The sequence below is a fragment of the Nerophis lumbriciformis genome, linkage group LG03, assembly GCF_033978685.3.
Source record: "Nerophis lumbriciformis linkage group LG03, RoL_Nlum_v2.1, whole genome shotgun sequence".
In the NCBI taxonomy this organism is placed as follows: domain Eukaryota; kingdom Metazoa; phylum Chordata; class Actinopteri; order Syngnathiformes; family Syngnathidae; genus Nerophis; species Nerophis lumbriciformis.
In genome coordinates this window covers 35,730,993-35,742,357 of record NC_084550.2, presented here as the reverse complement: position 1 = coordinate 35,742,357, position 11,365 = coordinate 35,730,993, and the positions used below count along the sequence as shown (strand labels likewise).

At 46.1% G+C, this 11,365-nt stretch overlaps 1 protein-coding gene across 1 annotated transcript; it reads right to left on the bottom strand.

Moving 5' to 3' along the window:
- Positions 1–5,607: 5,607 nt before the first annotated feature.
- Positions 5,608–9,166, bottom strand: LOC133577025 (olfactory receptor class A-like protein 1). Its single transcript, XM_072912903.1, has 2 exons — positions 9,116–9,166; positions 5,608–6,600 (listed from the first exon to the last, which is right to left on the bottom strand). The coding sequence occupies exons 1-2, from the start codon at positions 9,164–9,166 to the stop codon at positions 5,608–5,610; spliced, it is 1,044 nt and encodes a 347-aa protein (XP_072769004.1).
- Between the last annotated feature and the right edge of the window lie 2,199 nt (positions 9,167–11,365).

The following is an 11,365-nucleotide window of genomic DNA, read 5'->3' as shown; positions in this document are numbered from 1 at the left end:
AACCAATGCAATATAACAACAATTTTTTACCCTTAGAGCTCCCCTCAAGCACACGAAAGGGTCTCGGTCATAGACATTTAAAAAATAAGTCATATATTATTCAAATGTTTTCAATGCATATGTCTCTCAGTGTTATCTGTCTATATGAAGTTGGATTTTGATATATTTTATGTATTTATCTATTTAATTTTGTATGCCCTTTTTGTTGAAGAAAACCCTGTATTTTTTTTACAATAATTATTAGCCCCCCAAAAATGTTCAAAGTGGAATACTTGATGTCAAGTAATCGTAGCCTTAAATAGGTCAATAATTCATAACATTGATTTTGATTCATTATTAACTTTGGAACAATGACAGTTTAAAAAAATACAAATAAAAAACCCACTAAAATGATCAGGGATCCAAAGGGCCCCACTCATAAAAATGTTAAAAACAAGTCATATTATTTTTTATTCTTTTACTTTCAATGCTTAATTCTCTAGATCTATCGGTTGATTATAAGTTTTTATTATTTTTTATGGGTTTTTTGTTTTTTTATGTCAAACACATAAAATATATTTCATAGTGGAATATTTGGTGTTAAGTAGTTACAACCATAAATAAGTCAATAATTTATGACAACATTAATTTTGATTCATTATTATTTTTGAACAGAGACAACAAAAAAACAAAAACAATTGTTTGTGTTATTATAGTCATTATTTCAACTTTTTCTTGTTACATTTGCCGGTATTCTCTTTTTTTTAAAACTTTTATTGGAATACTATTTATAGAATGTGCCATGGACCATTAGAAAATTAGGTGTGGCCCCTGGGCCGCACTTTGGTCACCTCTGGTTTAAAAATCCAATTTTCCGCAAAAGCAACTTTTTTCGTTTTCGATTTTTAGGGCCAGGCTGGCACCATGTAAGAGAAATCTGTTTTTGCTGTAAAATGTGTACAAAATTATGAAAATTCAATTTTTTAAATAAATGTGCATTTTTCAAATTGGAAGTTTCATGTAAAATATGCAAAATAAGGTGGCAAGAAACATTTTATAATGAATACAACTAAATATGTTTTAGACCAACAATCCTTTCATATTCTCCACTGCTTGCTAGAGTTACCATATCTGAGTTATTGTGTAGGAATAATTACAAAAATACAATTTATTCACTAACTGTGGTATAAAAAGGTCAGTTAGAATAATACATCATGTTGGATATAAAGAACATACAAACCCTTTATTTATCTAATCCAAAATATTACAATTCAATGATTTGGTGCATTTGCAAACAGCTAAAATTATACACAAAGCAAACTGTAACCAACTACAACCAACAGTTCTTCTCAACAAAAGAAAAATACAATTTCAGAGAAAAATGTAGCTTAAAATATTTGTATGCATGTACAACCTTTAGCATATCAGTATGTGGAATTAAATTATGTAATGGATTAATTAGCAATGTACTAATATGATCCACTTCAAGAGGTTTTTCACAAAGTACAAGGAAGAAGAACTACAAAAAACGTCATTCATTTATTGAAAAAACGATACTATTCATCTCATTAAGTGAATTATAACGGACATAACTATTTATGAAGATAACTGTATAATTAAGAATGAATGGATAAACAGGAAGAAAACACATGTGTTAGTAATTGCTTTGAAGTAGAAAAGGGAAAGATTAAATAAGCTTTGTGTCAGAGTTTGTTGGTGACGAACCCCAAGATGCAGAGATGACGGCAGGCATTGAGCGAGAAAACATGATTTAATTAAACACTATGGCAAAAAAACAAACAAAAGGGTAACAACAAAAGGCACGCACAAGGCGGAGAACAAACTTGGCTATGAACTAAAATAGCAAAAATGCTAACTGTGGACAATAAACAAAAATACTTACTGTGACACAACGGAACTATCACATGAGCAGAGTGAACAAAAATAGACAGAGCTACAACGACAGGTAGTAGTGACGACAAGTATTAGCGACAATGACAATAATCCAGCAGTGACTGGAGGGTAGGGCAGGTATAAATAGCAGCTGGCTGATTGACACTAGGTGTGGCCAGGTGCCAATCAGCCACAGCTGAGGGGACACAGCACTCAGGGAGACAAACAGGAAACAGAACCAAAACAAGAGCACTGACAGGAAATACTACACACACACACACAGAGGAAAAACTAAAACACAACCAAACTGTCAGGGGTAAGCCTGACACTTTGCTTCTCCCTACTACGTTTGAAGCATGTTGTAAAGACAACAAATTGAAATTATGTAAAATATGTGACGTATCTTATTGAAACTGTATACATGTTCCAAATAAACTTCTACCAAACCATGTTGGTCGTTGGAAACGGATCAATCGAAACCCACATCAGCAGAATGGCTGTTTCATGAAAAACTCCACAAAACACATTGATTTCCTGGAAACAATGAAAATTGAAATATCTTTTATTTGTTGCTCATTTTTGTTTTTTTATTACTGCCCGCCACAATCACACCAAACAAATACAGAGAAGTATCGAGCATAAATTGATTTCTGTCGACCGAAACCACACCAAAATAAATTGTCACTCTCAGCTCCTCCACAACTGTCAGATGCTCTCACTCCCCAACCGTTTACACAAATAGTCGGACAGCCTAACTCGAGTGGCGCTCAGAAATCGAATTATTGCCCTCCAACCATCGGTGCTTAAAAAACTACCTGACACATCCACCCCGCTCTGGCGTCAGTCCACATCACAAGAAGCCGCAGCCAGACTCTGTGGTATGCGGCCGAAACACTGATATTTACCCACAAAAATATCAAGATGTTTGACATATTTCATTTTGTACTGTCTAGTCCTGACTCGTTAAACTGAGTAATCGAACATTTGGTACAGAAACGAACACATGGCTGCTTGTGTTTTCCCAGACGTGATTTCCGCGGTCATTCACTCGAAGACAGTCGCTACGTTTCCATGCACTAAATTAGTCTGTTTTTTCAAGTAGTCTCAGGCTATTAGACATACGCCATGTGCCTCCCGCACACTGGGGGGCGCTTATTTCATTTTAAAATGGCTAACTGAATTACCTACTCAGTGGCCTAGTGGTTAGAGTGTCCGCCCTGAGATCAGTAGGTTGTGAGTTCACCCCGGCCGAGTTATACCAAAGACTATAAAAATGGGACCCATTACCTCCCTGCTTGGCACTCAGCATCAAGGGTTGGAATTGGGAGTTAAATCACCAAAAATGATTCCCGGGCGCGGCACCGCTGCTGCCCACTGCTCCCCTCACCTCCCAGGGGGTGAACAAGGGGATGGGTCAAATGCAGAGGGCAAATTTCACCACACCTAGTGTGTGTGTGTGACAATCATTGGTACTTTAACTTTAACTTTAAACTTGACCTATGATGTCACATTAGAATTTTCGGATCCTTACAACTTGTTTTAAGTGATGTCCACAGATTACACATATTAGGTCTCTAATGGCTATGCTGATGCTAAATAGCAGACAGCATCAAGAAACGGTCTTGGATTGCACTACGGACATGACGCTACTACTAAGAATGTATCGGGGTGGATGCAAAGAAAGGCGGCGGAAGAGTTTTTTTTGAAGGAATTTTCGGACAAAAATCATGGAAGCAAAAGTTTTGAATGTCTCAAAGTTCATTCAAAAGTCTCTGTGGATTGATGGAAGTAGTTTGAAATCCGAAGGAGAAGGCCGTTCATGGTTACTATTGTTCTGGACTATATTTCCAGTTGTGCGGAAAGCTAATCAGTTCCATCCATCCATCTTCTTCCGCTTATCCGAGGTCGGGTCGCGGGGGCATCAGCCTAAGTAGGGAAGCCCAGACTTCCCTCTCCCCAGCCACTTCGTCCAGCTCTTCCTGTGGGACCCCGAGGCGTTCCCAGGCCAGCCGGGAGACATAGTCTTCCCAACGTGTCCTGGGTCTTCCCCGCGGCCTCCTACCGGTCGGACGTGACCAAAACACCTCCCTAGGGAGGCGTTCGGGTGGCATCCTGACCAGATGCCCGAACCACCTCATCTGGCTCCTCTCGATGTGGAGGAGCAGCGGCTTTACTTTGAGCTCCCCCCGGATGGCAGAGCTTCTCACCCTATCTCTAAGGGAGAGCCCCGCCACCCGGCGGAGGAAACTCATTTCGGCCGCTTGTACCTGTGATCTTGTCCTTTCGGTCATAACCCAAAGCTCATGACCATAGGTGAGGATGGGAACGTAGATCGACCGGTAAATTGAGAGCTTTGCCTTCCGGCTCAGCTCCTTCTTCACCACAACGGATCAATACAGCGTCCGCATTACTGAAGACGCCGCACCGATCCGCCTGTCGATCTCACGATCCACTCTTCCCTCACTCGTGAACAAGACTCCGAGGTACTTGAACTCCTCCACTTGGGGCAAGATCTCCTCCCCAACCCGGAGATGGCACTCCACCCTTTTCCGGGTGAGAACCATGGACTCGAACTTGGAGGTGCTGATTCTCATCCCAGTCGCTTCACACTCGGTTGCGAACCGATCCAGTGAGAGCTGAAGATCCTGGCCAGATGAAGCCATCAGGACCACTCCATCTGCAAAAAGCAGAGACCTAATCCTGCAGCCACCAAACCAGATCCCCTCAACGCCTTGACTGCGCCTAGAAATTATATCCATAAAAGTTATGAACAGAATCGGTGACAAAGGGCAGCCTTGGCGTAGTCCAACCCTCACTGGAAACGTGTCCGACTTACTGCCGGCAATGCGGACCAAGCTCTGGCACTGAGCATACAGGGAGCGGACTGCCACAATCAGACAGTCCGATACCCCATACTCTCTGAGCACTCCCCACAGCTAATCAGTTGTTTTGCACAAATGCAGCGTGAAGAGGTTTAAGTACGCTTTGTTATTCACCTTTAGTATACCGGCTTCATTATCCTTCATCTCATTTGTAATTTGTTCAGGAGTCTGAATAAGGGTTACATATGTTGCTACGTCTTTATTGAATGGTATCTGCTTCCGGGTTATATCTTGCACGTTAAGACGGGCGCATGCGCGATACGAAGGGTCCTCTCTGCCCCCCACCGCTCGAGAGATCTGGTTTCCAACATCATAATCCAGGTGTGGCAGTCCGACTTTTCAAAAACCAAACACAATCGGATTGAGGTGTTTCCATGGGTTGTAGGAGGCTTACTATTGGAGAAATGGGACTAATTTAGTGCATGGACACTTGTCAGATGTAAGGACAGTTTTATAAAAACACGTTGCCGATAATAAGCGGGTAACGGCGGACTTGGAAACACTGGACAGAGAATCGGCCGAAGGACACACAGCGTACTAGTCTGCACCCCAAGGCAAATGCTGTCCAATATTAATACATTTGTAGCGTATTTTATTGCATTGACTTTCAAACAGTATTTTATTCCTAAAAGTTAAGGTTTATTTTTAATTGTGATGTTTTGGGAGGACCAAGGGCGGATTAAATTGATTTCTTTGAGATACGAGTGTTCCGAGTTACGAGTTTGGTAATCCAACGAATTTTGCTCGTAAATTGAAGTGCCACAGTACAAGATTAAAAACAACTCAAAGCACACATTTTCGAAAGATGGATAATTGGTTTTCCTCAAGTGACAGAAGGTGGACATTTAGAGCATCAGGAAAGAGACAGTCCTTTATCACGTGACTCCTGAGTGTCCATTGACGGTGGTCGGTCTAGCTCGGCCGCACACAAAACTTTGGCCTTCACCTTTTTGTTTGAAGAGATGATAAAGTACGGGCTAAGGAAAGCAAAGCAGGAGGAGAAGAACACCTTCATGTCAGTCACCACTGGAGACACCTTGGCCTCGGTCAGCATGTAGATCCAGATCACGTTATCGATCCCAAAGAAAAAGACATACAGGACTACCAGGGTAACCACCGTCTTGACTGCTCGGCTCTCAACCCCGCTGCCTTGGGAGCGGCGCATTGCTCTCACCTGCCGGCTGTGGCGGTGGAGCAGCAGCAGGATGTAACCGCTGGAGGCCACCATCAGGGCCACAAAAAAAAAATCCCTTCCAGAAGCCAATACCCCTTTTATGACATAGTTCAAGTTGTTTTTGAAGTCCAAATGACAGAAGCCCAGGTTGAGCGTAAAGGCGGGGATGGTGCCATTGCGTGGAGCCATAGCATGAAAAAAAGTTTGAAAGTATATGGCCGAGTTGAGTAACCAGAGTCCGGCAAAGGTGAGGAAGACCAGGGAGTGAAGTGCAGACTTCAATTTTGACAAGCGTGGCCCAGCGGGGGCGACGGTCACCGCCTGGAACACACTGAGCATGCAGGTGAGGCACACGGACAACGCCCGGCTCATGCGATAGCTGAAAATGACCACCTTGCAGCCTGGGTCGTTGAGCAGGTTAGTGCGGCCGAACACCGTCATGGTCTGGGGGACGCCGCGGGTCAGCAGGAGCACGAGGTTGGCAAAGGCAAGGTGGCACAGTATCATGTCCACAGGAAGCAGCTTGGACTTCGTAAAGATGATGTGGGCGTAGGCCAGCAGGACCACGGTGTTCCCCAAGATGCCCATACCTGTCTGCAAGAGGAAGGAGACGCCTTTGATGGTCACACACAGGTCCATTCCACCGACGCCTGGAGCGACATAGAAGCACACCTGTTAGAAACATGATGCGAGAACCTTACCTAAAGAGATCTCACCTGAAGAAGCGAATGGCACCCAGAGTGTGTGGCTAACTGTTAAAAGCTCTCAAGACTCCATTTATAGTCTCCAGTGTCCTTGGAGATCTCATTTGCCCTGAGTTCGGTCAAATTGAAAACAACAACAAAAAACAGTAGGAATGGAGTGTTCTCAGAGGGCAAATGCAGGTTGACACAGATACCCCAGGGATCTTTTATTTTTATCCAGTGACGTGCGGTGAGGTTGATGGCTGGTGAGGCACTGACTTCATCACAGTCAGATTTACAAACATATGAACCCTAAAGAGTATCTTATTCACCATTTGATTGGCAGCAGTTAACGGGTTATGTTTAAAAGCTCATACCAGCATTCTTCCCTGCTTGGCACTCAGCAGCAAGGGTTGGAATTGGGGGTTAAATCACCAAAAATGATTCCCAGGCGCGGCGCCGCTGCTGCCCGCTGCTGCCCACTGCTCCCCTCACCTCCCAGGGGGTGATCAAGGGTCAAATGCAGACGACAAATTTCATTACACCTAGTGTGTGTGTGACAATCATTGGTACTTTAACTTAACTTTAACTTTACACATACAAACTGTAGCACACAAAAAAGCACATTTAATAAAAAAAAACGTTATAATGGTCTTACCTTTACTTAGAAATTGAGTCCATGCGCCGCAACTAAAGCCCTCACTTAAACTTTCCACGTGCAAGATTGAATCTATTTAAAAAAGTGTAACCGAGGGTTTATAAATGTCGCCTATACTGTATGAAACTACAAAATAACAAACACGGAGGCTCCAGTTTACACGAGGACCACTTTATTTACCTTCTTTCAAAAACCTCCGCAACGTGACATCCCTTCCGCTCTTAGCGCCTTCAAAATAAGAGCTCAAGGCATATACTGTATAACAGCGCATAACAGGAACTTAACATCACAAAGAGGAAAGCCCATGAAACTAGGTTACAAAAGTTATTTAATAAGAAGCCAAAAAGTGCAAAAACAATAATGTTCGAGTTGGAGGAGTTGTGAATTAGATACACCTGCAGTCTGCAGGTGTACCTAATGTTGTGTCCCTGCAGTCATTCACAACTCCTCCAACACGAACATTATTGTTTTTGCACTTTTTGGCTTCTTATGAAATAATTTTTTTAAATAGATTCAATCTTGCACGTGGAAAGATTAAGTGTGGGCTTTAGTTGATATAACAATTCTACGGCGGGGGTGCAGGAGGCGAGCCTCACACAGTGCGTCTTTTGCAGCCGTTTTATGATCGCTCAGCACAAGAAATACGTTACACACATACAGTTGTTGACAAAATACACTGTACATTATATACCTCAGCTAACTAAACTATGGAAATGTATAATATAATTCATATAGCAATACGGTCTCACTGCACAGCAGGCCAGCAGTTAGCCGAGTCCGGAATCCATGTTGCGGCACTGAGTGACGTGCCTCAACTGGCTGCTGTTCACCGCACCGTCTCTTCTCAGTATTTGAATGGCAAATGTGAAAATTCAGCGATTTTAAATAAAAATTATCTAAAACTGGTGAAGTTAAATGGAAAATAACTTTATAGTATAATCACTGGATACATATAACAATTTAATTATTTTTTTTTTCTTTCCATGATGGCAGGTGAGGCCCTGCCTCACCTGCCTCTAGTGACTGCACGTCACTGTTTTTATCACGTTTGTATTTTTCGAAATGAGAGTAAACAGGACTACATGAAGTACTGGAGGAGGATTATACAGACACTGTAGTTACCTAGGCTGCTGAAAGAAGACACTCTTTTCCACTTGTATTTGCTTCTGACTATTGCAGCCATATTGATGTGACACAGAGAGTCAACCAGAAAAGCATCACTGATTCAAACATAATGAGTAATATCAACGGGCTGAGGTACCCCAACCCAATGGTTTCCGGTTCAATCCTCAGGCCCCCCCAAACCACATCGTAGCATCTTTGGGCAAGATATGGACCCCCAGTTGCTCCTGATGCTGCCATCAAAGGTGAATGAGGGTCAAAATGCATTGAGTACCATTAAGGTAAAGAGCATTTTTCATTTGCAAAATTGGGCCAAAACAATCTGCATAGAGGAATAGAGATGTTCAATAAAACTGAGTAATTGATTTGTGGTGTGGGATGCTTTGGAGCGCGTACTTTTCTCTAGTCATGTGGGGGTCGCATCTTTATGCGGGATCGTTCCTCCAATGCAACTCGGACACTCCGGACAAAAAACGTGAAGGTAAGAGATGATTTATTTACATAAATCATAGGCAAACAGAAAACAAGCAAAAGAAAAGCGTGCCGAACACGCACGATAAGGCTAACACTTAAAGGGGAACTGTGAGGGGCGTGGCCTGCGGACCTGCAGCGAGGCGGGACGTGTCGGGACCGGCTTCGAGATTAGCGACAGGTGAGTGGATGACACAGCTGAGTGTGTTTGTCTGATCACCTGTCGCTCTGTTAAAAGCAGCAGTCGGGAAGAAGAGAGAAGGTGGAGCACGAGCGAGAGCGAGACAGACGAACAAAAAGACATTTGCTGAAAAGCACAAAAAAGACTGAAAATAAAACAGTGTTCAACCCTGAAAAGGAGCTGTCATGTTCATGATTGGGGTCCAGAAGAACCCGGAAGTAAGGGACTTCCACAATTTGGCGCCCAACTCGGCTGGACCACCGGAGGCAAGGGAAGACGACACCCTGACGGCTCTCGTGGGAGCGCTCTCTGAGCTGGCAGCGACCATCCGCCAACAGTGCCAGGTCCTGCAGGCGTTAGCGGACCAGGGGGGCGGCGCACTGCCAGTGCCGACGACCGTCACCATCCCCCGCATGGGAGAAAAAGAGGATCCCCATGCCTTTTTGGACATTTTTGCGGCCACGGCGAGAGCATGCGCGTGGCCGGAAGAAGAGTGGGGGGCTCAGCCTGCAGGCGCCCTCCAGAGTGCGCTTTGAGGACCTGAGGAGGGCGGTGCTGGACCGGACGGGAGGCACCACCGAAGATTACCGACGACGGTTCCGGTCCATGCGTCTGGGGAAGGAGGACCGGCCATTCGCCTTTGGCCAGCGGCTCCAAGAGGCGGCGACGCGCTGGCTGCAGCCGGAAGAGGGAGATGGCCGACTGCTGGACCAGATCTTACTGGAACAGTTTGTGGAGGCGATCCCGACGCGGACGGCGAACTAGATCCGGTACCACCGGCCCCGGGACCTCGCAGCAGCGGTGACCCTCGCCGAGAACCACCTGGCTGTCCACCGCGAGGAGCAACCGACACCAGCGGTGCACGGACCGAGCGTGCGACATGAGAAGGAGAGAGAACGACACATTCCCCACTTTTACCCACGTGACCCTCCCTCTACTCTGTCTCCGCAGGTCCCGGCTGCTGCTTCCAGAACATCTCCCGCGCAGACGGCCCCTCAAACGCTTGGGCAGGCGTGCTGGAGGCGTGGGCGGCCCGGTCGCGCGCGTCACGGACCTCCGCAGGTGGAGGTGGGGCGCGTGAGCCGGGTGGCCGCTCCTTCAGTGCCCTCCCCCGGCCCGGGTGAAACGTACGGTATGAAGGAACGATACCAGGGAGTACATACCAGGCGATGGTGGATTCGGGCTGCGGGCAGACCATGATCCACCAGAACCTGGTTCGACCCGGGGCTTTGAGGCAGGCAACACGGCTAAAAATCAGGTGTGTTCATGGGGATGTGCACGAGTACCCTATGGTGCCAGTAGAAATTTGGTATGAGGGCCAAAAGCATAGGGTCGAGGTAGCTGTAAGTACGCACCTCTCGCACCCCGTAATCTTGGGCACAAATTGGCCGGGGTTTAACCATTTACTGACACAATGTGTGGGGGTGCGTTCACGGACCGTAGGAAAGGGGAGCATCTGCGCGGTTCTCAGTGGAGACGTGGGTCCGTCCGATACTGCCGAGCGGGAACCGGTGGGGGCTTCGCGGGAAGTCCCCCCGGCCCCCCACTGGCACCCTATGGAGGATTTTCCGCTCGAGCAGTCTCGCGATGAAACTTTGCGCGCGGCCTGGGACCAGGTGGATTATATCGACGGTCAGCTGGTGCGCCCGGGAGCAGCGCGGGTGTTCCCTCACTTCTCGATTATTAGAGATAGATTATACCGAGTGAGCCGTGACACTCAGACCGGAGAGGAATCCACCCAATTGTTGGTGCCAAAACGCCGCAGGGAAATAGTTTTCCAGGCGGCGCATTACAATCCCATGGCTGGCCACATGGGGTATAATAAAACACTCAATCGGGTCATGGTCCGATTCTATTGGCCGGGCATCCGGGCAGACGTGCGCCGCTGGTGCGCTGCCTGCCCGGACTGTCAGCTGGTGAACCCGGCGGCCACCCCAAAGGCGCCTTTGCGCCCATTGCCGCTCATGGAGGTCCCCTTCGAAAGAATGGGTATGGACCTCATCGGACCATTCCACCCGAGCACACGGGGATATCGCTTTGTGTTAGTCCTAGTGGATTACGCAACACGCTATCCCGAAGCAGTGCCCCTGCGCTCCATCTCTGCAAAGAGTGTAGCGCAGGCCCTGTTTCAGGTCATCTCCCGAGTTGGAATCCCGAAAGAGATTCTGACTGACCAGGGCACGTCCTTTATGTCACGCACGATAAAGGAACTGTACGGATTATTGGGAATTAAAGCGATCCGCACCAGCGTATACCATCCACAAACAGATGGGCTGGTGGAGAGATTGAATAAAACGCTGAACACCATGATCCGTAAGTTTA

Coding starts and splice junctions, on each gene's coding strand:
- LOC133577025 (XM_072912903.1), bottom strand. CDS start 9,166: ATGTCTTTTTGTTCGTCTGTCTCGCTCTCGCTCGTGCTCCACCTTCTC. Junction 6,601..9,115: donor TCGTGCTCCACCTTCTCTCT/TCTTCCCGACTG, acceptor TGTTTCTAACAG/GTGTGCTTCTATGTCGCTCC.